This window comes from Solenopsis invicta, chromosome 13 (assembly GCF_016802725.1).
Source record: "Solenopsis invicta isolate M01_SB chromosome 13, UNIL_Sinv_3.0, whole genome shotgun sequence".
Lineage (NCBI taxonomy): Eukaryota > Metazoa > Arthropoda > Insecta > Hymenoptera > Formicidae > Solenopsis > Solenopsis invicta.
The window spans coordinates 3,607,949-3,635,908 of NC_052676.1; the positions used below are offsets into that span (position 1 = coordinate 3,607,949).

At 35.3% G+C, this 27,960-nt stretch overlaps 4 protein-coding genes and 1 long non-coding RNA gene across 7 annotated transcripts; 1 reads left to right on the forward strand and 4 right to left on the reverse strand.

The window, feature by feature from the left end:
* Positions 1–2,376: 2,376 nt before the first annotated feature.
* Positions 2,377–12,246, reverse strand: LOC105207513 (DNA topoisomerase 1). 2 transcript variants are annotated; one of them, XM_011177034.3, is made up of 12 exons: positions 11,543–12,246; positions 11,147–11,216; positions 9,583–9,955; positions 9,050–9,372; positions 8,825–8,976; positions 8,453–8,650; positions 8,191–8,358; positions 8,013–8,110; positions 5,096–6,069; positions 4,470–4,920; positions 4,048–4,197; positions 2,377–3,785 (listed from the first exon to the last, which is right to left on the reverse strand). In XM_011177034.3, the coding sequence occupies exons 1-12, from the start codon at positions 11,588–11,590 to the stop codon at positions 3,683–3,685; spliced, it is 3,108 nt and encodes a 1,035-aa protein (XP_011175336.2). In that variant the 5' UTR covers positions 11,591–12,246; the 3' UTR covers positions 2,377–3,682. The 2 variants fall into 2 exon arrangements, with proteins under 2 accessions (XP_011175336.2, XP_011175337.3); XM_011177035.3 differs by lacking the exons at positions 8,013–8,110; positions 8,191–8,358; positions 8,453–8,650; ... (3 more) ...; positions 11,147–11,216; positions 11,543–12,246 and adding an exon at positions 7,163–7,588.
* A 1,202-nt stretch (positions 12,247–13,448) lies between these two features.
* On the reverse strand, positions 13,449–18,398 carry LOC105197283 (mRNA cap guanine-N7 methyltransferase). The gene is made up of 8 exons (XM_026137008.2): positions 18,253–18,398; positions 17,322–17,544; positions 17,037–17,244; positions 16,139–16,398; positions 15,858–16,039; positions 15,566–15,778; positions 15,063–15,271; positions 13,449–14,771 (listed from the first exon to the last, which is right to left on the reverse strand). The coding sequence occupies exons 1-8, from the start codon at positions 18,309–18,311 to the stop codon at positions 14,698–14,700; spliced, it is 1,428 nt and encodes a 475-aa protein (XP_025992793.1). The 5' UTR covers positions 18,312–18,398; the 3' UTR covers positions 13,449–14,697.
* Positions 18,399–19,476: 1,078 nt separating this feature from the next.
* Positions 19,477–22,059, reverse strand: LOC120359314. The gene is made up of 3 exons (XR_005576121.1): positions 21,805–22,059; positions 20,145–21,654; positions 19,477–20,034 (listed from the first exon to the last, which is right to left on the reverse strand). It is a non-coding gene; the product is annotated as an uncharacterized LOC120359314 (long non-coding RNA).
* LOC105207515 lies at positions 19,900–24,448 on the forward strand. The gene is made up of 3 exons (XM_039456398.1): positions 19,900–20,333; positions 21,449–21,607; positions 22,059–24,448. Exons 1-3 carry the CDS (start codon positions 19,935–19,937, stop codon positions 22,347–22,349), a joined length of 849 nt encoding a protein of 282 aa, XP_039312332.1. The 5' UTR covers positions 19,900–19,934; the 3' UTR covers positions 22,350–24,448.
* Positions 22,280–27,812, reverse strand: LOC105207517. 2 transcript variants are annotated; one of them, XM_026137004.2, is made up of 5 exons: positions 27,328–27,812; positions 26,399–26,860; positions 26,005–26,207; positions 25,730–25,869; positions 22,280–25,584 (listed from the first exon to the last, which is right to left on the reverse strand). In XM_026137004.2, the coding sequence occupies exons 2-5, from the start codon at positions 26,782–26,784 to the stop codon at positions 24,706–24,708; spliced, it is 1,608 nt and encodes a 535-aa protein (XP_025992789.1). In that variant the 5' UTR covers positions 26,785–26,860; positions 27,328–27,812; the 3' UTR covers positions 22,280–24,705. The 2 variants fall into 2 exon arrangements, with proteins under 2 accessions (XP_025992789.1, XP_011175340.1); XM_011177038.3 differs by having other exon boundaries at positions 22,280–25,602; positions 27,328–27,803.
* Positions 27,813–27,960: the final 148 nt, after the last annotated feature.

Sequence of the window (27,960 nt, forward strand, 5' to 3'; positions counted from 1 at the left end):
CACTACTCCTACAGAAACGGCGCGACATCCGGCGAAAACGTAACAGAAAAGTAAAAACGAAAACTTCCCTTCGTTATCTTCTCCATTTTAGCACAATGTCTCGGTAAAAAGTCTGTAAATAATCAAATATAAATATAAATATGTACATAATTATATATAAAATATATTTATTTTATTTCTCTTGTATAATCTCTATTCGTGTATATAGGAAAAGTGCTAAGAATAGAAAAATAATAAGAGGACTTTTGCATTTTCTTTTACAATAAAGTTTGAGGAAATAAAAAGTATAAAAAATTGTGTATGTAGTTATATGTACAGAGAACATCATGTAATATAATCGCAATTTTACTTTTTATTAAAAAAATCAATGTAAAAATTATCTTTATAATTATTTTCTAATTAATTTTGGCATTATTTTTTCTATATATCTTATATATAATTATATGTATTTAAATATTTGATTACAAACTTTTTTTCACCGAATTATCACGAAATAAAATGATGTCAATATAAGCCTGAAATCTAATAAAAAATAATCATAATTCAATAAGTAATCCTTAGACGTCGCAGAATTTTTTTCTTAAATCACAAAAATTTCTCTTTAAAAAAATATACATGATTAACACATAATCGCGGATGCAAAATACAACACTGATTTCTTTATGTCTTGGAGATCCGCTAAAGATTAATAAAAAAAATATGTGTTTTATTAAAACAAGAGCACGACGTGTCAAACTAACAAGATCAATTCCAATCTGACTAACGTCGATTTAACACATAAATTTCTTTTTCTGCGGACGCGAGAAAAAAAATAAACAGCCGCCGATGTCGGAGACGTTTTCCCTTTCGATGATACGCGCAAATCCCGCATTTCCAAAAAATTTTATGCGGAGTGTCTTGTGCGAATCCTCTTACGTATGTATATTTGTATATATATCTACGTGTGTGTATCTTATAATTAATTAGTAATAATTATGCATATGATGCGCGCACGTAACATAGATTTGCCGGAACGCGTTGCGTTTCGACCGATATATAATCAGCGGAGCATGATTCGCGTTTCTTTCCTTTACAGAAATTTAATACTGGCAGTATTAAATTGGCTAGTAATAATTACTCGATTATTTATTTTTGAGTATTAAAAACACTATTAACAATGCTTCCCCAGACGTAAGTTCTTGAGTGGGGCGAGCGGATAACACCAAAAATTGATAGTTGTAGAATGTTTACAATAATAATAATTATAAATTAAAATATAATAAATAAATATGAAGGCATAAATATAATACAATGTCATTTATTTTTATTCAATATTAATATAGAATCTTTAAAACTATAATTATAATAATGATAAAATTAGTTCTTGTACTATTCATTTTTATGAGACGCTTGGGAATCGAAGAATTATATACTTAAAATAAGCAATTAATCAGCGGCCAATTTAATTCTGTCAGTATTAAATTTCTGTGAGGGTTCTCTTAGTGTCGGATGCTGAAATATATATCTTCGGCCTCAATTGAGAACGGGCGGCGTCTCGTTGTATGTACAACACTCAACGGAACAATAACAATTTTTTTTGTAAAACAATCGCGACGACCGAATTCATCCACCTTGCGAGGCAAGAATCCGAATTAAAAAGGGGCGGAGATTAAAAATTAGTTATAAGGCGCGAATGACAAACGACACTTTTTACTCTCCTTCTGAGACTTCCATACGTCATCGCAGATCGCCGTAAGATACAATTATGTAGATGACGTAGATGACATAGATATGCATCTAATATTTTTTTTTTCCTATTCAAATGGAATTCCAGATCTCGCAAATCTTTTAAGTCCGGCGTCGATTTCATAATTTCTATAAACAGGTCGAGTTTCCACTTCGGATTCGCAATGTAAAAGAAAAAAGAAAAGAACTTCGCGAAGAGAACGAAAGCAAGGGAAGGTCTGTTGTCACGATGAACAAAATTTCTCTCCTAGATAAATAGTGCATATCTTATGTATTTTAAGCACATGCGCCACAACGTCTCGCGATTCGACCGTGAAAATGGAAAGCTTAATGCTACATTTTAATGCTTATACTATTATCGTCAAGTGAGCATAAAATATATATGTGCACGTATATCTATGATATACATACATATATTATTTAATACAATAATAATTATATAAAATAATATATAAATGTTTTATATATTGCGTTTTATATATTAATTATTTAATATAATCATATATATATATATATATTAATTGCACGTAATATATAAAACATGTGTGTATACATATATATACATACACATGCGTGTATATGTGTGCCTAGTAACCCTTCCGCTCGGTACCAAGCAAGGTCCGCGCGAGATGTGCAAATAACGTTAAGAAATTAGGGGATACATTTTCTCGTTTATTTTTATAGCCTAGAGACATCATCTTATAAAACATAAATCGCTAAAAGCGATATAATTCACTTAAATATATATATATATGTATATATATATTTATCGGCATTTCTTTATACTATCGAGTTGAGGATAGGGGCGGGGGAAAGGATAAAGGGTGGGATAGGAGCGAACCGCGATCCGGCGAAAATTTGCTAATCGCTTTGCGTTTTCCTTTTCTTTCATTCATATATCAAAAAGAGGAGTGCACAATATCGTTATACGTTTCTACGAATACATATGTTTTCGACAGGATGCTGCAAAATGTAAACGTGATACTCGATGAATGACATTATCATACATTTATGAGAGAAACAATGTGCACGTTACGTGTGTTATGCTCGCTAAAAGAAAATACAAAATTCATCAGCTGCCTGCTCCAAGAAATGGTACTCTTTCCTTTTTCCCTTTCCTCCACTTTTTTTCCTTTCTTGTCCTTTTTCTTTTAATATCAACATAGTGTAAACTGAATTCGCGTCTCACTCGCAACATGTCCTACATATATACAACAATAGCGCAGTTACAGCTTCTCGTATGCTTCGTAGTCGGCGCGAAAACGCCGTACAACAATCATGCAGGATTTAACTGTTGCATCATGCCCCCGCGCATATCCACTACTAAATTTAAACGGTTCTTTCTCCTTTTTGTCCGCACAAAATTTGTTTTTGCTAGTTTCCTAATCCACACACACGGTCAGAATAAATTCCTACCTAAACGAAATAAAATTTATGCTCCTGTCTCTCGCTTTCACTTGAAGATCAGCTCGTAATTCCCGAGGAGACCTTTCTTCCCTTGATCGACATTCCTTTGTAGATTATCACGTCCGGGTGCTTTGAATGAACCAGCACGTAGAGACGAACAAGCTAGAGCGATGTAGATAGAAAGCATCTTACACCACACGGCGAAACGCGCGCGTGCGATTCCGGAATGAATCCGCGTATCGCAATTCAAGTTAAACGCCACTTTAGGTATACCAATCACATCGTGATTTAATGCGCGCGCGACGCATATGTCATCTATAGAAAATATGTTCCCACACTCTCACATTTATACCGCGTAAGTGTAAAAAAATTTTCCGTACCGTTAGCGTACTTTTTTTTCCTTTTTGTCTCTTTCCTCTTGTTTTACTTTAAGTCTCCTGACTTCTCGTTAGAACGTAAAATTCACTAGATACATCGTCAGCGGGAGTTCTCCACTCATACACGTTGGCGACGACGATGATGACGACAATTATGATGGTGACCCGCGGGGTTAAAATACGTAATCAGGACCCGCCATATCTATTGCCCATCGGAATTTATCTCTCTGAGTCTTGTTGTAGATCTTCTCGATCGGAACATTGTGTTTTTTACACCTTGCAAGACACACAAAAATTTGTATGAACATGTAGAAGATGAAAATAGTGCACAAGATAATATACTTTTAAGATAATATAGTATCGACATTAGAGAAAATATAAGATGTAATAAATAAAATAAAACTAAATTATAAATATATAAATCAAAAAGCAAAGCTAGAGAATGTAAAATAATAAAATTAATTATAAAATTAATAAATTAATAAAATTGAAATTTTAAAAAATAAAGAGATTAAATAAAAATATGAAATGTGCTTACCATGCAACAGAAATTCTGGGATCGAGATAATTCAACTTGGAGGTACTCAGCGCGATCTCTTTGTTTTCCTCTCGATCAGTCGCCTGGACTTCCAGCTTCGTCAATTGATCCTTCAATCTTTCTAGTTGCTTCTTCTTCTTATCATATGCTCTATAAAGGCATTAAGAAAATTTTTATGGTATAACTTCTAAAATCGTAAATAAGTTTGTCACGAAATATATCCTTTATATCTAATCAGTGAATATTATTTAGATTTAAAGACTTTGTGTATGTAGATTCATAATAAATAAATAATTAAATTTAAATTAAGAAATAATATTATAAATAAGTTATTGCTTATTAATTTAAATTTAATTATTTATTATGTATTTATTTAAAGTTACTTATTATATACATGTAAAAAAATATAAAAAATAACATACACTTTTTCCTTCACCGAGCCGTGTTTTGCGTCCCGTTTAGCATCTTTTACTTGCAGCTCGCACTCGGTTATCGCCTCCTTCTTCGCTTCAATCTTTGCCTTTAAGTTCTCCATGGATTTTGCATGCGTTTTTGGTACAGAACGCTGATGGTTACACAGAATGGCAACAGCACGATTGGCACGATTGTAGGAGAGGATTTTTTCAGCCTCCGTATCATTCGGATCCGTCAGTTTGTCGAGCTGTTGCTGCAACGTCCATGATGCGTTGTAAGTTCTGAATACTTTGGCGGTGAGACCCTCCATCAACTCGTTTAGATGTTTGTTCATCACGGTGGTGTTAAGACGATCGAATAAATCATCTCCGGGCGATTTATTTTCCATGAAGAGCTGCAGATTCTTAAAGACGCGTTTTTCCACCGGCACCTCGTTATAATATCGAATAGAATCTTTACCTGCGGAATTAATTAATTAATTAATTAACTGCATAAAATCGTATCTTATAATATTAAGAGAAAATATTTTTATTTTAATTATATATTTTTAAATGATTAAAGTAATTACATTTTAGTATTTTAATTGTACAAATATATTAATTATATATAATAATTATAATAATCTAATTATTACCTAAGAAGTCAAATACGACGACATATTCTTTGCCGTCCTTTTGCTCACACAGCTTGATATGCTCCACTCGCAACGAGCAACAGCCTACAGTATCCGCTTGATCCTCATCCTTCTCGTTACCAGCTCTGAGCGCCAGCTTATCGATAAAATACAGGGCGACAGCACGCTGTCTGATGCGCATCTCCTTGCTCTTCCAATCCTCTCGATACTCCGCGCGGATCTTGTCGATCGACTGCGCCAGCTTCCGCGCAGTTTCATACTTCTGCCAATCCTTCTCACCCTTGAGCTTGCTGGATGGATTCAGCATTATGTACTTCACTTGACCTTGAATGTTCTCCGTCCAGGACGCGAGCCATGTGACAGTGGAATCGTGTCGAACCTCCTTCCACTTGTGACCGGGTGGCGGTTTCGGTATATTCGAATCCCTCGAGCAGTTGATGAGCACGTCCTCTGGCAACACTCGCTTCTTCAGCTTGCCCATCTTGGGATGCTCGCCGCGGCCCCTGAACAAGCCGGGCGGCTCAATTTTGAAATTGCCGATTTTCTCTTTATGACCATCAATGATGCAGAAGCCATACTCCTTCTGTATCTCTTCGTTTTTCTCCTTGATTTTCTTCTTCTCCTCCTTTGTCATGGCCTTGCGCTCCTCGCTCTTTTGCACGAAGTACGCCTGCATTTCCTTGAAGTTGCACTTGAACAGATCGGTGATTTTGGCGCGCTCGGACTCAGTCATCACCTCTCGCCAGTCGTGGAAGAAGTTGTTGTTGAACGCAGTCTTGGTCGTGTAGTCATGGTCGAGCATGCGAGCGTAGAAAGTTGCGACCTCCTCTGTTTCTTCGCTCAGCTTCATCTCCTTGCCGTTATAGTAGAACTTCACGGAAGAAGGTAAAGGTTCGTAGGGTGGCGCAAATACTGGTCCCTTGTGTTCCAAGAAATTCCATTTCAAACCATCGCTCTTCTTCTCTTCTTCCCACCTGAATTTTTAAATTATGTTAAATGCGTGAAGGAATAACATGTCAGAGGCATCATTAAAGTATTAAAAGGAAGGATGATGGGTAAAATAGATCAAAAATTTTGGCCCTCAGAATGATGTTAAAAGTAAAATGGTATTTTTTTAAGCTATTGAATTTAATATTGATCTTCAAAAAATTTTAATTTGTTTTTAATACTGGAGAAATATTAAAATTAACATTTGCTATTAAACACCTAGTATCATAAATTATTATTGGAGCTTTATGAACATATTCACATTTTCCTGTTTGTAGAACGTGATAATCCTCTTATCTCCTAAGTTCACATTTTGCTTGATAAAACAAATAAAAAATTATCAATATCTAAAAACAAAAGCATTTTATCGATGGAAACTATTTTAAATCTTGACTAACGGCACTTGAGAGCATCGATGTTCATTATGTATTTTAAGGACTTTCCGCAGAGTATGTTGTATTATCTTGAAGTATCTTATTACTAAAAATTGTAAGAATCAAACAAAAAATATTTTTAGGTACTAAGATCTGCTTTAATCAAATAAAAAATCTTTACTTATTAATTTGTGTTGTTCACATATCAGTTGTTTTGCATTTAATATTGTTTATCTTACTATATAGTTTTATGCTTTCATTAATGTACGGTTCTCATAAGAATTTGTTATATATTTTATAGATGCATATATTGATTTTAAAATTGTACTGTAAATTTCAAGATTATCTAATTTCAGTATTAACAAAAATAAAAATATATTAAAAATTCATTAAATATGTACATGTAATGTAGATTATTTACATTTATAAGTAAACGCTTAACTTTAATACTTTCTCAACAAACTAAAATGTTTAAAGGTCAGAATCAGAATGCAGCAGCTGTAAAACTACAAAAACAAAACACATCATTTTTACTTGTTACTCCAAAAATCAAAATCAGCCTATTTGATTTTTTAACAATAAATTATGTTCAATAATAAATAAAAAATATACGTCAAGTCTCAAAGCAGAGCATGTATTATATAACAGAAGTAAAAAATAAGAATTCAAACTCCAATAATAGATTTAAACTAACTGCAGATATAACCTCAAAATCGACGGCTCCACCTTTGTTTTATGAACTACATAATTGCAGATGCTTCCAAAATCAACTAAAGATCTCTTTGAGAAACGGATTATTACACTTCTTACAAGGCTCCACATTACATCCACCTGTCATCTTCATTCAAAAATAAACGAGGATTTGAGAGCCAAGATAAGTCGTGGGAAAATGTACTACGTTGCCATGTGATACCAAATTTCTTTTAGAACTAACCTCTAGGAAATGAACATGAACATTCGTATTGGCTATTAAAAGCACGCGCACAAGATGTGGCCTTATGAGAAATACACATTCTGCATGATGTTTGAAATTCAAATGGAAGAACGCGTTTTCTAGGGACTTTTAGATCACAATATTTTCATCCCTGAATTAAATCCATCTTCGGAATTTTGATTGGGTAGTGATCATGTAACTTTCTCTTTAAAACGAAAACGTGTGAAAAGTGAGAAATTTCTTCCTTATTTATTTAATTAATAAAAGCTTTCATTTTTCAAATTTCCATTTTAGAAAAAAAAGTTTCATGATCACTACCCAGAATAAATCCCGCATTAAGATGCGATTTCACGCGTTACTAAAACAAGTGACAGATTAATCGTTCTTATTCCAGCGACAAAAATTTTGTTTGAATAATTGCTTTTGACTTTCATGCACGACAGTTATCACTGGAACAATCCTGCGACAAGTATTCATGTGATTTATTTTTATCGATTAAACGATTGACAACGGTTTGAGCAGTGTAAAGTCATATACTTTTAGGTTTCAAAGATAAACAAAGTAGAAATTAGAAAAGACTGCGTTTATATGACCGTTTTCGCGGGAACTCAAGTGTCCATACCATTTCCACACTTCTTGCTGCTCCTCCTCCTGTTTCTTCTTCCTTGGACTGGGGCTTTCGCCTTCTGCTTTTACCTTCGTGTTCTTCTTCTTTGGTTTCTATGAGAAGAACGCGGTATAAAACATACTATTCTACATTTAAGTTAATTTACAGAAAAAATGTCGAAGAGACTTGTTACCTGCGTTTCTTCAATTTCGGAATCGCCATCATCCGCGCGTTTTCGTTTCTTCTTCTTGGTCTTCTGGGCAATTGCCTTGGATTTCTTGCGCGCTGACAACGGAACATCTTCATCCTCGTCCGAATCGATTTTTCTCTTTACGTTCAACGATATCTTTGATCTCGAATGCTATATTAATATTCAATTAGTTTTTAAATTAAACAATTTAAAAAAAAACTCCCCCTTTTTTTATTACGTTCAGCTTTTGTAATTTAACATTTACCAGTGGTTCATCTTCATCTGAATCTTCTGTCTTTATAGTTGTATTATGGAGATCCGACAACCTGGTATCGTTTCCATCAGTCGAATCCATGCTAGCGTCCTCCTTGGTCGGTTCATCGTCATCATCTTCCTTGATATAGAGCGGTCGCTCACCACCACTATCATCGTCATCATCTAATTCTGGTTGCGTTATAGGTTCCTGGAAAAAAAAAAATTAATTTTTCAGTATTTCGCACTTATTTATTAAATATAATCATTGAAGGATGTATCACAGACTTTTTTTTTAAAAATGTGTTAAAATTTGTTTTAGTAAACTATATATTTATTGAATTAATTTTAGTAAACGTAATAAACGTCGTAAACGAGATTTTACCTCCTTTATCTCAAGCTTCACTTGCGTATTAAAATGATAGTCTTCATTAACTGAGTGATTCAGTTTCACATGTGTTTCCTCTTTCACTTTCGGTTCTTCCTTCACTTTAACCTCGTCCTTATCTTTCTTTTCCTTTTCCTCTCGATGTTTCGCTGCAATTCGGTTGCCGAACAATTAAAAAAAGCATAAACTAAATTATTCACATAACTAAACATTTCTACTTACATTTATCCTTATCATGACGATGGCGATCTTTTTCGTGACGGTGCTTGTCTTTACCACTAGAACTTTCTCTGTGCTTGTCCTTATCTTTCTCTGACGAACGATGCTTATCGCCAGAGGAGTGAGAAGTGGAATGTCTATCCTTATCCTTTTCAGACGAGTGCTTTTTGCCATCCTTATCCTTCGTGACACTTCGATCCTTGTCTTTGTCGCGCGAGCTAGAATTCAAGGAACTGCTGTGTCTATGCCTATCCTTGTCCTTGCTTTTGGACTCCTTGTCTTTGTCTTTGCTTGAGCTGTCCTTATCTTTAGAACTACTGTGATGCCTGGCAAAAATACATCGTTATTAGCATAAAAGCTCATGAAACATTAATATTTCAATTATCATTAAATGGTATAAGCCCGAGTGGTTTTTTGAATCCCGAGCCTTCAAATTCAGTTGCAACGTAACTTATTTTTACAAATGTATTTAATTTGTTAAAAAAAACTTTATGTACACATCTAATATTTTATAGAACACTTCTTTCTTATTTTACCTGTCTTTGTCTTTGGAGCTCGAGCTTGATTTGTGATGATGTTCCTTATCTCTGCTCTTGTCCTTATCCTTTTCCTTGCTAGATGAACTGCTACTCTTGTGTTCCTTATCCTTGCTAGATGAAGAGCTCTTTTTATCCTTGTCTTTATCCTTGTTATTGCTGCCATCGTGCTTTTCCTTGTCCTTAATGGAACTAGAGCTATGTCTGTGCTTATCTTTATCCCTGTGTTCACTTTTATGATTTTTTTCCTTATCTCTGCTTCGATCTTTGTCTTTGTGTTCCGATTTGTGAGATCGCTCTCTGTCTTTGTCTCTGTGCTCCGATTTGTGTTCCCTCTTTTTATCAAAACCATTGGACATGCCATTGATATGATCTACAAAAATTAAGTATGGAGTTAAAGTTCGCAGTATGTATAAAAAAATATTATTTTTTATTCATGTAAAATAATCATTTTGTGTAATAAAAAGGATGAGATATACTTAAATAAAAAAAAAATAAAGACATTGCTTAATATTGCATTAATTTATTGCAAAAATATGATAAAAAATAAACTAAGAAGTAGAAATAGAATACAAAATATTGCTTAATATTGTTTTATATGAACTTATCACAAAGATATGTCAAAAAGAATAACAAAATAAGAAATAAAAATATAAAATAAAATAAAATATTGCTTAATGTTACTTCACATTAATTTATCGCAAAATTAAATTAAAAAAAAAATGAAGAATACATAAATATAAATAGACAAAATAAATAATTCATAAATAAATGAAATATAATTAAATATAAATAGAAAGAATAAAATAAAGAGTAAATTTTGAATGAAATTCAAAATTGAGTGAAAACATCTCAAGTTCCGAGATCCACTTTCTATTGAATCCGATTTAATGAGATTCTTAAGAGAGAGAAACGTGCACTTGGAGATTTCTTCAGAAAAAAAAAAAAAATCAATCGAAAACTCGAACAGTCTTTCAAAAATCTCTATCGCATGTAACTCGGTTGTTTTGACGATCTCCGTGAGCATCCAGAGGTACGTTCCAAAATTCCATTCGTCGGGTGGAGTAACCAATCGAGTGACCAATCAGGATTAAGAAATTTTTAGATTTCTTCATTCTGATTGGTCACTCTCAAAGTTACTCTACCAGACGGGTAGAATTTTGGAACGTACTCCAGACGGCATGGTTACTCCAGCAAACGTGGACAAAGTTTCTCGAAAGATTTCGCGCTTTCGTCGCCGGGAAAATAACGAGTCTTAAGATTTCGGGAGGACGCAGAGAATTCATTGATCGGAGGAATTGAGAGAAGGAAGAGGCGATTTTTCCTGCGTGTAGAAAAACTCGTTTTCCGGCGCGCTTCAACCCCTTTACTACGAGAGACGAGACACGTGTTCGAGTTCCCTGCTCCCCCCCAAACTCCGCCGACAGACTTGCCCGTGGGACCGCCGTGATCGTCGATTCGAGCCCCATACGGATTTTAATTCCAGCACGTTCCCACGGCACGTTCGCCTTCGAACGGTCAATATTCGCGCGCGCGTCCGCTTCTCGCGGTAAAAAGAACTCACCACCGTGATTCCCGGAGACGCCGCCACCACCGCCGCCGCCGCTGCCGCCGCTCTCCTTGGTCTTCCTCTCCTGAAACAGACAGAGCATTCGCGTTGAGTGCGCGAGGATGGGTGGCGCGATGACGAGGGTTGCCACACGCGCGGCGAGCGCGCGTCCCGTCGACGGAGCGAGGAAGCCGCGGCGGAGGCGCTCTCGCGCGCCTCAGGCTCTCACCGTTCGGTAGGACTTAGCCGCAGACGCCATTTTGGGACTTAGAAAAATTTCGCATCGGCACGACCGAGAGGCGGCCGCGACCAAGAGGCGAGAGCGCCCGTGCGGTGAAACGCAGCGGAAACGCGCACCTACGTGGCCGCGGCGTCGCACGCGGACGCGGAATATGACGATGAGGGGCTTACCAAGTCTGAGTTCACCTGCTGCTGCGGCGCCGCCTGCTCGAGCTCCATTTCCCGAACCTGTACAGCGCGGCGAGCGATGGACTGCTATTACTACAGCGCGAGACCGCCGTGATTCAGCTGCGCCGCCGACGGAGTGAGGCGAAGACCGAGCGGATGGCTAGCTGGCTGGCTGGCCGGGGAACGCGAACGTAGACGACGATAGAGGCAGACTATGAACGGGTGCGCGCCTGTGCGCGCCTCCGTTTGTCTCTACACGCCGTCCGAGGGACCGAAGAAGAGAGAGACAGAAAAAGAGAAGGAGCGAGCGAACGAGCGAGCGAGAGAAGGAAAGAAAGACGAGGACGGCACTTTGCTACACGGCCGTCCGCAACATGCCCGTCCCGTCCCACGTCCGACGAACGACTGGTTCGTGTTGCGCGTCGCGACGCCGCGCAACCAGTCTAAGTGCCAGAAACGCGCGACCGCGCATGCGCGCGCACGTCCCGCCCTCTCGTGCTAAGCGCGGCCAGCGCCAGAGACGCGATTGTCCGATTGTGCCCGATCGCGCGCCGATTTGATACGAAGGTGTCATTCACCGCGACGAGGTCGATTGAGAGAAACCGGTAGGGTCTCACAGACGGGTTCAATACTCTATGCGCGAAGACGATTTTTTTCAAGCTACCTTGGTGAACATTTTTCACATAATTTTTACGAATTTTGGAACATTTTTTTCAAAAATACTCAGAAATACTCTCAGAGAAAATCTACATCTTCTTTTAAAATTTTTCATACATGTGAATTCTGAAATATTCTCATCTCATAATTTCTAAAAAAATACTTTTAACTTTTTTAGATTTTATCAAAAATTACAAAAAAAACGGTGAAATCTTGGGATAATTCATAATTAACATATATGATAAATTTTGAGAAAAAATATAAACTTTATGAGTATTTCAGAAAAGTGTTCCTATTCGTACAAAAAAATCTGAGAAAGTTCTAAAATTATACAAAAATTCTGAGAAAGATTTTCACCAGGAAAGACCCAGCGTCCCAGGAAATGTTGACGAAATTCTAACAAATTGTATCAATCTCCATCGATTTACTCCTCATTCGACAGTCTCTTCCCCCTTTTTTCTTTTTTTTCTTGCAGCGGAGAAAATTTTCTCTTGTTAGGGAAAAATAACTCTTCCAGAAACGGAATTTTATACTCGCGAAGGGGATTAATCACCGGGAGATTATCCGGAGTAAATTTCAATATCGTTACAGACCCTGGTGACATTTTTTCTCACAATTTTTATATGAATTGGAACATTTTTCAGAAATACTAAAAAAATCTGTATTCTAAAATTTTTCATACATGTACATTCTGAAATATTCTGAAATTTTTCATCCCATAATTTCTAAAAAAATATTTAACTTTTTTAGATTTTATCAGAAATTATAGTACAAAAATCTTAGAAATCTTAATATATTTCATAATTAACATATATAAAAACTTCTGAAGAGATGTAGACTGAGTATTTCTAAAAAATGTTCCAATCCATATAAAAAATCTGACAAGTTATAAAATTATATTATACAAAAATTCTGAAAAATTCTATGAAAAATTCTGAGAAAAATCTTCACCAGAAAATGAATAGAAATATCGTTTTTGATCGCGTCCTACGCGATTGTGCACTTTCAGTGTGCCAAAGACTCGATAATTTTGAAATTCCGTACCTTCGCGGTTTCACCAATTTTGAGAGTAAAACTTATATATGAGATATTCTCTGTGTCATCGCTGTTAACCAACTATTTCGTTGGGTTCTACTTCACGTTGACCCGATCTTACGAAGTTGCATACGATTGCACGTTCGATTATTATAAATTGTATATTTAGCAATTTTCGAAGCATACGTACGAAAAAAATTATGCGCTAACAACTTCATAGAGGGTGAGTTTTTTAATTCATTGATTAGTCGCATTATGAAAAACGCGGTTATTACAGAGAAATTTGAATTAAAAATACTTGTGCGTATTTAAATATCATCACTCTCTTGTGTAATGTAAATAACTTAAAATTATACATAATTTTACTAAATCTATACGTGAATATAAGCAATAATTTTATACATGATTTTATTTTTACATCTTGTCTATAAATATATACAATTATAATATTATAATTACATTAATTATAATAATTGTATTATATAATAATTATATAATAAATTATATAATAAATATAATAATTATGATATTATAATTATATTAATTATAATATTATAGTATTTAAATTCCTAATTTACACACAATTATATATAATTAAAAATCTCAATTACATTCATATTGGATGAGTGCGAAAATTCGTATCCCAATTTATTATTAAAACTTAAAACTCAAGCAGTAGATATTTTGTAATAATCGAAACAAGTAATAATCTAATGGTGCGATATAGTACGGTGTGATATTCCAATTGTAAGGTCTATTTTGCAATGTGTGATGAAAAATGATTCCTTACAATTGATAGTTCCACTGTTAACATGCTCTTCCGAAACTCATAAAGCATAACATGTCGTAAATGCAACTTTACCTCGCTCATTTTCAAAATTGTTTTTACACCGTACATTCTATCAAAACACAAGGTTATCGCTCAAATGAATTGAATATATATATCTTCCACAGATGTGCATACATACATATAATAATATGGCTCTATCATATAACTGTTCTATTAATAACTATTGATATTAGGCACAAACTTTTGTACTCATCCAATAATTTTTAATTAAGTATATGATACACATTTCCCTATTACGAGCTTATTTAAAAACTACTCGCTTAGAAAATTAACATTACATACATTCAGGATTTTATATATTTCCTGAGATCTACATCATTCGTGCAATACTGTGTAATATATAAAAAATTCGATACGACTCGAAAGAAGTTCGAGATGAAAAAATTATTTTTCAACGATTAAGCTTTTAGTGCTTTCGATAATATTTTTGTCAATTATGATTGTCAGTCTCTCAAAAAAATAACTATGATTCTGCTAGAGTATCACACGGATGATATCATTCCACAATAAACTAGATATAGTAACAAATAAAATTATTTGTACAATATGAAATCAGCAGCATCAATTAAAGTCGCTCTTTTTTTCACCTTTCATAATTTTATCTTACGGAATTTTATTATTTATATTCCGGCTTACCTTCGCTGTTCCAAATCGTCTTCATTTTTCGAAATGCAAATACTGCGTACAATGCTATAAAAAGATCCATTAGGACTAATTAGAAAATCAGATTCATTCAGCATTTTTATTTTTTTCATTTTTTTCAATTTTTTTTTATCTTTAGTTAAGCTTGTATCAAACTATATTTTAGAGAAAGAGAGAGAAAGAGAGAGAGAGATGGAGATTAAAAATTGCAAATTAAAGATTTTAGAATTTGACCAAGATAATCCGTTTCGTTTTGCCTGGTTAAATTCTAAATTTCGAATTTATAATCCTCAATCTCCAATGCATAGTCTAATACAGACTTTAGAATCTTATACTCACAAGTGACTTCCCATTCCGATTGCGAGAGAGTACCGATTTTACGATGATTTGCAGGTAAATTTTGCATATATTCAATAGCATGTTGATAGTCTCGCTCAGGGTCGCCAAGTAGAGGTGATTCATGATATGGCGGATAAGTTTCCAATGCCTGCATATTTCCTAAAAGAGATCTACCCTCGTCTTTGAAACGCTCATAGAAGTCTTCGAATCTGAATAAAAAAAATTTGGAGGTAACAACTTGTATTAGAAAAATAATTCATCGAGTCGTTATATTAAGTAATTTTGTGTTGAAAATAATTTTTAAATCTTAATATCAACTTACATTTAAATAAACACACAATTTAATATTATTAATTAATATATTATATTAATATATAATAACACACATACACACACACTCCCTCTCTCTTTTTCCCTCCCTCCCTCTCCCTCTCTCTCTCTCTCTCTCTCTCTCTAATAATTATACTTGTTAATCATGATAAATTTACATTGATTTCTTTTACCTTTCAAACGACACTAGTTCAAGACCGTACTTCAAAGCCAACTTGCACAGAGTGGGCAGATGCACCAGAAATTCCGGGCAGTTGACCACACCGTCCAGATAGAAGTTGTATTTTGCGCCGAAGAGCAGCGGATTCGTTTTATCCTCGCATAAAAATTCGACATTATACACATCGTTACCGAATTTGTTACCCTCGCAATTTTGCCATCTAGAACTGTATTGCAACGAGAAGGTATGTATGCGCATTGTCTATTAGGAACAAATATGAAGGCAGAAGAGGAAAAGAAACATACACTAAATCGTATGCGTCGGGTATGGTTCCGATAAAGTAGCCACCGGCCTTGAGACTCTCGCTGGCATTCCGAAGCATGCATTCTGCTTGCGGTAAAGACTCAAAGCTGTAATGGAAAGAGAACTGGCAGCTAACAAAATCCAACTGCATACTGGGATCCGCGAACTTCTCCCTCAGACGAACCTGCAACATTTCTGATTAACAAAATTCCATTGACAAGTGCGTTTCTTGCTGGATGGAATTTCCGTGTAATGCTTAGAGATAAAGACAAGTATCCTCTACCTTTGTACAATCAGCCACAATAAACTCTGCTTTAAAAATGGGAGCAAAGCCTCTATCCTTGGAACCTTTCCTATTCACCATGTCATTATACCGTTGCTGACATTGTTCCACCGAAACTTGCGCTATATCTGCGCAGATCAGGTGCGAAATATTGGCCTTTTTCCACTTAAGAAGGTCCCCACCCTTACCGCAGCACATATCCAAAACTCTAAGCGAGGCGCCAAAACTCTTACCTTGTCTTACTTTGGCTATGTATTCATCTGAGAAATAATATGAGGAAATAATATAAATTTATTTATTACAAGAATAACTATTTAAAATATTAAAAAATATTAACATAAGAGCACAATAATAAATGCCAATTTTAGTAACAAAATTTAATTTTTCCAAAGATAGAAGAGAGGCCAAAATGAAATAAAATGTTTATTTATATTTTAAATTTTAGTATATATAATTGTGATTAATTCTGTGAGGTACTGGATAGCTTAGTAGTAAAACAATCACTCATAAAGAGAAAGATTTGGATTAAATTCCCGATTCTATCTCACAAGAAATTTTAAGTAAAAAATTATTTTAATTCCACTGTAATAAACACAAGAAAACTTAATCTTTTAAAGCTTATAATAGTGGATTTATTGGATTTATCGTCAATTATAGATTTTGAATTATATATTATTATTAAAATAAACTTAGAGAACAAAAATGGAATAATGGAATAAAGAATAATAATAATAAGGTCAAAGGTTTAAATCATGGTATTATTAATCAATACCAGTTACAAATTAATGCTCAAGAAGAATTAGACTTTATGTATCTGAAAAAAATGCAATTACATTTGTCTCTTACTAATTCTTGTTTCATTTCTGATATTATTTATTAATTAAAAGACAATAATTACTTATGAGCATGCTTTTCATCCAGTTGTTGAAATTCCTCATATATACAATACGACTTTGGTTTCTCTGCGAGAGACCCTTTTCCTCTAACGTGTTGTAGTGATTAGCTACCAGAGCAGTATTATCAACATTTGTCCTGTTCTGATCAGCTGCATCCTTATTTTTTTCATTACCTCCGGACGTTGTTAGATCTGAAGGAACACTTGTACTCTGCAAAAGAAAATACATCAGTAACACTCCTGGTGCTCTCAAGACAGCTTCAACGAACAATCTCAAAGAAAACTCACAGAGGACGAGGTATCATCCTCAATGTCGTGCTTCACTACTTTGGACGGCCGTTCGCGATCTGGCGACAAACTGCGCTTCCTACTTTGAGAACTCTCCGCAACTGTGTTTTCACTCATCTCTGATTTCTCTGCAACTGTGTTTTCACTCATCTCTGACTTCTCTGCAACTGTACTTTCACTTATCTCTGACTTCTCTGCTGTGATGCAGGATGCATCAGTCTCACTAGAAATAAAAATTTGTTCTTTTAGCTTCATATTGTCTTCAAAAAGGAGAATACGTTGTACGATAGCAATGACTAATTGATATTTTTACAAAATTTTGAAATAAAAGTTATATTGTAGATATACACCAAGATCTTAGGCTTGTTTGCAAAAGTTGCACCAAACGTTTAACTTAAGATTTGCTCCAGAAGCACTTAAATCACTTTCATCATCAATCATAACATTGATTTGAACGAATTAGAGCACTTTGGAATAGGAATATGTTGGAGCTCACAACGCAAACAAACTTTTATCGTCCATTTAGTTCTAAGAATTCTTTGGCTCTAATTTTTAGAACTATTGAAAGATTGGTACCTAAGATCCATTGAACAGTCTATCTACAATCTCAAGCTTTTATTTTGTGCTTTTATGATAAAACCCCAATTCTTGGTACCAATTCTTGGTAGAAAAAATGGAATAAAGCTGTTCTGTGGAGTAAAGTAAGTTAAATCAAACTTAAAATTAAGCTACATTGATGCAAAAGAATCTTATAAAATTAGAATAATCTACATTATTGCTTTATCTTTGCGAAAAACAAAAATGCTAACGAGCCACTTGAATTTAACATTACAAGTGTTCGGAAATTCAGTTGAAGTGAAAAAAAAATTTATTGTCGCTACATTAATGTCAACGTTATGGGCAGGGGGAAAGAGGAGACGACGAGAAATACCTTTCATGCTGCTTCTTCTCCTCAGACTCCGTTTTATCCTCCGCGCGAAGTGCCGACATGTCGATGGCGCGGCGATATAAATCGCGAATAGAAAGACACTTCTTCCCTTTTCCTTTTCTTTTAATTAAAGCGGAGAGAGAAAGAGAGTGTCACAGGTGCGAGAAGTCGTTCAGGTTGTCCGTAACACTAGGGCCACCACTTGCTTGTTACTGTGCACGCTACATTCAGGTACGCAAACCGATCGCATGCCGCCGACGACGACGCGACCGAAGAGTCGTCAATCGCCAGTGGGGCCAACGGAGGAATTTTTCACGCGTGCGCGGCACCGAGTATCGCAAGCAAGGTGCCCCAACAACAGCGTACGTATACGCGAGAACAATAATGCGTATCCATCTGAAGTTAGCTGCGTTCCGAGTTTTCTAATAGCGTTTTTCATTGGGAAAACTAGTGCGCACTGAGTGTGCACTCGCCGCTGGCAATTGGACGTTTCGGTTCGCGCAATGATGATGCCAACGGAAACGCCCAATTACCTGCAGCAAGTGCACATTCAGTGCGCACTAGTTTTCCCAATGAAAAACGCTATAAAATACACGTGGCATACTCTCTATCAGAGCCAGCAACCTATGAGTTGTCTACGCGCGAGGATTTTATTGTTGTTGCGTTTATGGCAGCGCGTGGAAGTTCGAATGAATGGTACGCTATTTTGAGAAGAACATTAGTCGAACAGATATACGTTTGCATTTCTGGTTACTTTCTGAATAGCTGCTACTGCGCATCCACAGGACTGGTACACCTTTTTCTACACTTAGGGCCAGTTTAAACCTTACATAATCCATACCCAACTCGGGTTTAACTTCGAACTGCTTCAAACTTCAATTCCACCTAATCCACCAGAATCCACCTCAGTAGTCAGTGTTGCCAATTAAGCAAATCAAGTACATACGTTGGTTTATTGGTAGTGGCGAATTTAGGTTTAGGTTATAAGCGATACGACGATTTTCTGATTCTCCGCTGTCTCCGTTTGCGATCTATTTAATCGCGTATTTTAGGTAAGTTAAGGGCGAGCTCTCGATACAATTGATACAAGCGCGATTCTCGCGTTTTAGGACATCGAGCGTTAATCACCCATAATCATGCACACTTCATGGGTTATGCGCATCGACCTGGAACGCTGAACAACATCCACAAGTTTATTACTGAAGCGTTGAAAAAAATATGGTATGATTATTCATAATTATATGTATTAAGTTACGAGAAATATTAATGCGTAATAACGAGACCGAGCTCTAAAGATGTCTTGTTTACTTCAGTGCCGCCACCACACTCGGACAATAGAAGAATTGTCGGAGGCAACTATTGTTATTCGTTTACGTGTTTACGGAGGGGAACAGCGCGTATGGAACGTCCAGCGTTTCTCACCCGGCCGCCCTGGCCCTAGCGACGCGCGGACGTAACCCCGGGCGCCGCAACCTTGATCGGATGTAAGTTGGTACGCACGATACATTTAATCTCTAACTCACACATGCTTCTCATCTATTATCTGATCTAGATTTGCCCCGGGCGACAGCTCTTATCTGGCTCAGCTTATCTAAAATTCAATAAGATTCCGACGATAGGTAGTGTCACCGCGACGTTCGATTGCTGTCATATCCACCAGCGAGGCCTGCATACACTCCGCTGTTATGGATACCTTCACACAGGATTACGAGAGCAAGATGGAAACGTTCGAGACGTACGATGAATCTATAGTCGCGGCGAATCATCAGTGCGACATCGTTCAGTCTGTGAACAGTCAAGCACACACGCAGGAGATGCGAGTGCAAGGTCGAGAGAGTCACGAACAGTTAATGCTGCAACAGCAGCAGGAGCAGCAGCAGGTGGAGCAGACTCACCAGGTGACGCATATAGAGTCGAATGCCGAACAGAAGATGATTCCGGTTAGATTGCCTGCTTTATTGGATGGAGAATACTTTGCTGTAACTAGGGTGGAAGACACCAATGTCACAGTGCGTTGTCAGCAGTGTAAGAAACAGTTGAATGGCAATCTGAAATCTACAGGAAATTTTCTTAGTCATGTAAAGGTAAATTGTTAAAAGCTGATGGAATTGATTAGTGTAGATCAGTAGAATGAAAAGAAGGCTTCTTGATATGAAACCACAAAGTTGAAAGAAGGGTCAGTCAGACAGCCTGAGCGCCAGTTATCATCTGTTTTTGCATTTAATATTGTTTTATTACTCTTTTTGATAACTCGTTTTATTATTCTTTTTATATTTACAATTGTATAATTTATTATACAGGGTGATTCCAAATATATGCGAAAAATTTGGGGTATTGTTTTTGTAAAAAAATTAACGAGGATGTTTCACATATATAAATTCATTCCTCCAAAAGAAAATTAGATTTTTATTTTTTTTCTCAAATTTTGGACTTCCTCAAATCAAGTTAAAGATATGAAATTTAGTGGATTTCAGACATTTCTAATAAAGATATTCATTAATATTTTTTTTAATCCTGTACCAGGGAAAAAAGTGGCGATCCTCATTCAGTGTTTTATCAGAATATGAGCCAGAATATGATTGTTTGAAAAGATGTGTTAGAAAGCTTGATTAGAAATAAAAAGTTTCTAAAGAACAAAGGACTCTAACAACTAATAATAATGTAGTATATAAAATTAATTGTAAAAATTGTGACACCTTTTATATAAACCTAATAAAAAAGATAACTTAAAACAAGATTAAAATAGTATATAGATAACAAAATGAATTGAGATATTTAATCATCACAGAATTAATCTAAACTGACTTTGAACTAAATTATAACTAACTTTGAACTAAATATGAACTGTTATATGTCTTAGGCTTTGATTTCCTTTATTAATTTTTTGTTTCTTTTATTTTTGTCATTAAATAAATATTTTAAGTAAAAAAAGTAAAAATCTAATTTTCTCAACTTCCTTTAAGGATATTTTAAAGGAAAAATGTAAGGATTTATTTTGATATGAAAGGCACCTTTTCACCTTGATTTTTAACAATAAATCATCTAAAATTCACTCTAAATTTAGAATTGCTTTATGTAATTATTATATAATTAATTATACGCCAGTGACTGTGTCCAACTTTCAATAGATCTTCTTTTATTATTGTAGATTATGATCTCTAAAGGAATTTCGATTACTCTCTTTTTGTTACTTTTGTAGCGATTACATCCCACCTTGATGAGCAAAATAAGGTGCAAGTCTAGTCAGAGGAAACCTGCGATATACTTCAACTCACTGTCAGGGTCTCCTGATAAATCCCTCGAAATTGTGCGGGAAAAACGCGTAGTATCAAATAATGCTAAGAAGCGCTGTAAAATGGTAAGCACAATTCTTAATTTCCATTTGTAATTCAATTTTTTGCTGCCCTAGAAGAAAAAATTAAAATATGAAAAGAGAAGATTAGTTAACAATTAAAATAGTTTTAGATAGAATTATATTTGTCAAGTTATTTAAATATATTTATTAGATAAAAATTGTTTAAAATTTATTCTAAATATGTATAATAAAATATTTACATTTCTTATATCCATTTGTACCAATGTAGATTAACTTTAATTTCGATTTAACCTATCTTTTTTTAATTCTTAGAACTAGAAAAAGATAAAGAATAAGTTGAGATTAAAGTGAATCTATATTGAGAAAACTGGGCATTAATCGTTTAAATTAATTGCGTTTAGGTTTTTTTTTTCATTAGCCTTTTTGTTATCCACGAATTTATATGAAAAGTTTCCTTTCTAACATAATTAAATTGATATATATTTGCATGTAGGAGGAATGTGCCGTCACAAACGAAGAGTCTTACGAACAGCCCGCGGATTGGAATGACACGCCGCTAATTCGAGGAACCGAGGAGTCGGAATCCTCCGATCCATCCCTGAGAATATCGCACAGCAATTCGTTCATGATGGAAGATGAGTTCGACGCAATCGGCCGCAACGTTGCCGCCAAGCTCAGGAATATGAGACTGGACCAAAGAATAATAGCTGAGAAATTATTGAACGACATTTTATTTGAGGCTCAGCTTGGTAATCTTCACAGAGATTCAAGTATCCACGTGTGAGAGGGATGTACAAACGGCCTGTGAGACAATGCTGTATATCTTTCAGTGAATCGCGAAAGAACGATCTTTCGTCCGATTTGGCGAAAAGCGACGTGATATGATTAATAAAGTTATCTAATTCGTTATATAACATCAGCGTTATTACGCGCTAGTATGCATGAACGGGTAACGATTTTCGTGAATAATACTAGCATTCTAGCCTTATTGAAAGACAAACGTTCATATTTTTGTGATATATCTTGTTATCTTCTACATGATCGTCTCGAGATCATTTTATTTAGATTTTTGGACAAAGATGAGGAGATATCTAGTGATCTCAAAGAGATACATATAAGCGTATATTGAAACTTGTGGTTTCTTATACATAAATGTACGATATTGTAAATATTTACGCATAATATGGAATCGTGGTTGGGAAAGTTGCTTTTTAAAAGTAATTATCGTCATTAGTAATGGTAACTAATTCTAAAAAGTAGCTTATTGGCATTGTTACTTAAAAAATAACGATATGTTACTTTTTCCATTACTCTTTGTAGAATGTTAGAACAAGATCATACAAGATTACACATTTTACTTTTTTAATGTTTTTGCTCATTTTTGCAAATAATTTTTTTTTCTTTTTTTTTTTTAAGGAAAACAAAGAAATCTAATCAAACTAAAAAATATAGTTATTAATCTTTAGACTGTACACTGAGTTCACAGCGTCCGCAACAGAGTAACATCTATCATAAAAACAGGCAAATCAGCTTGTCTGGCTCCTCTTAAAAAAAAGGAGGAATTTGATGTCCTGGAATCATGATTATCTTACTGAATGTCAAGCATGTAAAAGACGGACGTGTCAACAATGTTAATATTTGTATTTTCAGATTTTTTTTAAATATTTTCAGATAGGAAAAAGCTAGTCGTGATAGTATCGCGTATTCGGAGATACCGAATCACGTTCAAAATTTTCGATCGAGAATATTATAAAAATAAAAAATTACAGCAAATAAAGGAAATAAACTATAAAACTATGTAAATATAAATATCGACATTATTGAATAGTTTCATATGTATATAACGATTTTATACGAAAAAAAGTATAAATATTGACACATTTTCAATTCCACTTTTTGCAGAGATTGTATAGATTATACATTCTTAAGATAAAATTTATTTTTTATTGCTTTACTGAACTGCACTAGAATTTTCTCTTTCATCCTTCTCTCTTTCACTAATTTTCATTTTTAAGTACAGAGTAATAAAAGTTCAGCTATAAAAAACAAAGCTATAATCTTAAGTATAACAACAGACTGTGAATATTAGTCAAGACTGAAGATTGAATACACACGCACACAACGAAAATTATGTTACAAAATAAGTTAAAAATATAAAAAAGTAACTGTTAAATTTGTTACCGTTACCGAAAAAATGTAATTATGTTATCGTTACAGTTTCGAAAAGACGAAAGTAACGCCATTCCAAATTTGTTATTCAAAATAGTAACTGTAATGGTAACAGTATATATTTGACAATGTATTTTATACAAGGTTGAGAAGTAACGCATTATGAGTGTAATGCGTTACTTTTCAACCTTGTATAAAATACATTGTCAAATAGTGAAGACGAAAGTAACGCCATTCCAAATTTGTTATTAAAAACAGTAACTGTAACGGTAACGACATATATTTGACAATGTATTTTATACAGGTTGAGAAGCAACGCATTATAAGTGATTGTGTAATGCGTTACTTTTCAATCTTATATAAAATATATTCTCAAATAGTAAAATGCTGCCTAAAGTATTAGATTGGTACAAGAATTTTTTTTTTTTTTTTAGATATCTTTTAAATAAAATCAAAAATTTTTTAGAAAAAGCATCAAAGAATTTTGACATGAAAAAGTGTATTATAATTATTTTAATTGATAAATTAATTGTGCAATGTTATATCCAAGATTTATTTGGCATGGAAAGTTTTTTTGCACCAATCTAACAATTATCATAAAAATCTAAAAAGTCTTTTTCTGTACCAATCATTCTATATATTTTATGATTAGTGTAAGACAGTCAAATGTAACAATACAGCAATAGCTTATAAATATAAGTTTAATAAACGATATACTTTTGTGTAAAACATTCTCGAAACGTTTGAACACCTAGAAGTCTAAAGCTTTATCAAAAATTGCAAAACGTCTATAAAGTGTAAATAAAGTATAGAAAGCCGCCAATGCTCAGACATCTTGTTTTTTTCGTAAAGTTCGATCAATCTCTCGAATATATCTACAATTTATTTACACGCTATACGAAAAAGTTAAAGCGGAAGTACGATTTTCAGAAGAAGACTTATCTGAAAGGCAGTGCCTCCTCCAACGATCGTCAACTGCTGTATACTCTGCGTTTCTTTGGCCGGAACATTGCGTGGTACACCCCGGACGAGAGGATGCAAAGCGCCAAGCTGCCGAGGATCCCGCCAAATATGTAGGTGTACCAGAACCCAGTCCAGTCGGCGTGCACGTACCACGTGAGGGTCAACGCCACGTTCTGCGCAATCACGAATATATAGTACGGCAATGTCCACCAGTCGGCATACTTAAACTTGATCCGATACTCGATCAGGCTGAATATGTAGACCAGACCGAGCCAGAGGTTGACAATGATTGTAATCACGTCGTAATACTTGGAGTAGTAAAACAGATAGGCCAACATAACGGCGTAGTGCACGCCCATCATGGTCAGCACGGTGGTAGGATAGAACTCGTAGGCTACGGCGATGGTGAACACGCGGGCCAGGATGAAGAAGAACCACCAGATGAAGGACAAGAGCCTTCCTATCGGATCGTCCTCTTCGAGGCCCTTCTCGGAATACTTTCGTTTAGGAACTTTCAGACTCTGTGTGCTGCCGCCTATCAGTCTTTGATTCGACTCGGGGGTCGTCGCCGTTCTTGCCGCCTCTTCCTCCGTGTAAACGGAGTCTGGACGCGGTGGTGCCGGCGCATCCGGCACCGGAAGCGATGGAACCGTCGTTATACCGCGAAGTGGCATCGGTGGCGGCGTTACTTGTGCGTTTTTCGGTGGTAACGGTGGAGTCACGGAAACCTGACGGTTCAACAAAGCCGTGTGCGATTGAATCTGCTGCTCCTGCTCGTTTTCGGCAACCGCCGGGTTTTCCTCTAACGGCGTTGACTCAGATGGCGCGTTCATTGCGTCTTCTTGCTCTTTTGCAGGTAAAGATGAATCTTGTAACGGCGCTTTTTCCTTGATATTATTAAATTCCTGGTTGAATTGAGTCAACATTGGTTATATTTGTTAAATATATCTGAATAATATAATGCATGCAATTATAATTTTGAAATTGATGTGAAATATTTTTATTTTTATTGCTAAGCTGGATCATAAATACCTCAACACAGTATTTTTTCAGCCACATTGCCCAGGGTAGTTTCCTGCCGTTTACACGCTGGCTCTCAAATCTTTGAAAAGAAGCTGTCTTGATGGCTATTACTATAATGGACATGATGATGCAGAGCACCTGTACAGTCACTGCAAACAAAATACATTTATGATATTGTATATACGAATTATAAAGATATATCATACGTAAATCTTCTAAAATTAGAAAGAATATACGTGACATTTATATATATTTACATTTATAAAAAAAAAAGATTATATTACTTGATTGATAACTACGGGGGACAGAGGTCTGTCTGAAGAGCAGATGAGTTTGAAAAACCGCCTGTGGAGCGGCTTGAAACCATGCCTGCAGGAAAAAGTACAATTCGATGGCCGCAGGTGCCGCAGCGACATTCAATGTCTTAACTCTCTCATCTCCAGATAAATTTATAGCATCCACAGACAGCACGATGAGTCCCGCGTATCTATAAAGATGTATCCATTTATACACATAGTTGTTTATCATTCTGTTCAAACTTTATATAAAATTGATATAAATCATAACTTTATATAACTTTCTTATCTTAATTTTATATAAAGTTATGATAAGAATACAATCAGTAAAGTAGATAGTCTTTTAATTGAAGCAGGGCAGTAATGGAGAACAAAATAGTACCTATATAATACGAAAAATACGAATCCTATGAACTGACACACTTGTAGGGCAAACCAGCCGAGAACGCCTTTTGTCACCTTATCATCTTCCGTCATCCACCAGTCAGGCCTCGAGACTGTCAGTATAAAGTACATAAGTGCTGGTGCATAAATAATTGCGAGGGTGGACATTCCCCATAATGGATTTTCCTCCTTGAAGTGTTGAATAGCTACCACTAAGTCAGCAGCAAAGTGAATAATATATATGGAACAGCTGATCAGTGTTGGTATGAAGAATATTAGATATATTTGCTCGGTCGACTTCAATGGGATCTTCATACAGCGTGTGGATTTCCTGTGGCAAAGTGTGTTTGCCACAGGGTTTACAGAATATTCCTGTCTTGGCATTTTCCCAGCTAGCAGGTTCACTTCACATTTCTATGATATATGTTGCTTAAATAAATATTGACACAGAACTCGCCGTCTAGAAGAGAAAAAGTGCGATTAGTGAAAGAGAATCGTAAGTAATTATAAGGATATCATCATTATTTACTCTGGCATCAAAGTTAATTTAACATTGCCCTGATTTGTAACACTTTTGTTAATTTTAATAATTGAATAAATATTTCTACAAAAAACAAATATTTCTATGACAAAGAAAATAATTTCTTCAAATTTTTATTAAAACTTTGTATTTATTCATAGAAAATTTTTTCTTCAGGGTACACTGCTTAGAATGTTGTAATTCGTTGTAATTTGGCGTAGTTTCACCGAGAAATTCGTAGAAATCACAGAAACGACGCACTACAAAAATACAAAAATTTAGAAATATTCCAATTCTGGTATTTTCATGCAATTTTTATAGCATTTCTTAAATTTGTGTAAAATTTTTTTTCCACCGGGGTAATGGGAGCGAACATTGAAAAAAATCAATAACAATTCATAGTTTACCTAAAACAAACACGAATGACGATCCCAAATCTTTCTCGAGGCCGAACGAGTCATATCAATGATAAGATTGCGCTACTCTAACAGGTAGCGCGATCCATTTTGCTCCAAAAATCGCTTCACGGTATCGTGGACGATTCCGGTTTTGCTGCAAACTCGAAACGAGAGAACCACTTGGCGCGAGAAGGATTACACAATCCCGACGCGACGGAGGGATTTACGGAAGACAAGCGGCAAATTCCGTACGCCCGGGCCCGTCGTGCGTATCGGCACGATTGGATTAGTCAGCCGTACGAATGGGAAAGATAACTCGATAAGCTCTCATTTTGCAAGGTGGCGATAAAGCGTCCCCAGGTATCGATACCATGTCGCCAATGAACAGGTTATGATTACTTTTTTTTATTCTCCTTAAAGCGTACGACGCACGCGCGTTCGCGCCAAGTGTTCGGAACGTTGTATATACCAGACCCTGATAATTTTTCTCAGAATTCTACATTGAACTTTTATATAAATTTTATAAATCGTTAAAGATATATTAATGCAACTCTTTTTTTTCTTTCATATAATTTATCAAAACATTAAATATACGTAAACTAAATTTAAATGTTTTAAAAATTTATTTATAAATAGAACTCT

Bases quoted from the DNA above. Each gene is read 5' to 3' on its own strand.
- LOC105207513 (XM_011177034.3), bottom strand. From the start codon at position 11,590: ATGGAGCTCGAGCAGGCGGCGCCGCAGCAGCAGGTGAACTCAGACTTG. The intron at 11,217-11,542 runs GTAAGCCCCTCA...TGTCTGTTTCAG, and splicing joins AGCAGGTGAACTCAGACTTG to GAGAGGAAGACCAAGGAGAG. The intron at 9,956-11,146 runs GTGAGTTCTTTT...TAATTTTTGTAG, and splicing joins CGTCTCCGGGAATCACGGTG to ATCATATCAATGGCATGTCC.
- LOC105197283 (XM_026137008.2), bottom strand. From the start codon at position 18,311: ATGTCGGCACTTCGCGCGGAGGATAAAACGGAGTCTGAGGAGAAGAAG. The intron at 17,245-17,321 runs GTGAGTTTTCTT...TTTCTTTTGCAG, and splicing joins AGGATGATACCTCGTCCTCT to AGTACAAGTGTTCCTTCAGA. The intron at 16,040-16,138 runs GTAGAGGATACT...GAAATGTTGCAG, and splicing joins TTGTGGCTGATTGTACAAAG to GTTCGTCTGAGGGAGAAGTT.
- LOC105207515 (XM_039456398.1), top strand. From the start codon at position 19,935: ATGGATACCTTCACACAGGATTACGAGAGCAAGATGGAAACGTTCGAG. The intron at 20,334-21,448 runs GTAAATTGTTAA...TTACTTTTGTAG, and splicing joins ATTTTCTTAGTCATGTAAAG to CGATTACATCCCACCTTGAT. The intron at 21,608-22,058 runs GTAAGCACAATT...ATTTGCATGTAG, and splicing joins CTAAGAAGCGCTGTAAAATG to GAGGAATGTGCCGTCACAAA.
- LOC105207517 (XM_011177038.3), bottom strand. From the start codon at position 26,784: ATGCCAAGACAGGAATATTCTGTAAACCCTGTGGCAAACACACTTTGC. The intron at 26,208-26,398 runs GTACTATTTTGT...ACATCTTTATAG, and splicing joins GTATTTTTCGTATTATATAG to ATACGCGGGACTCATCGTGC. The intron at 25,870-26,004 runs GTAATATAATCT...TTTTGTTTGCAG, and splicing joins CCCCCGTAGTTATCAATCAA to TGACTGTACAGGTGCTCTGC.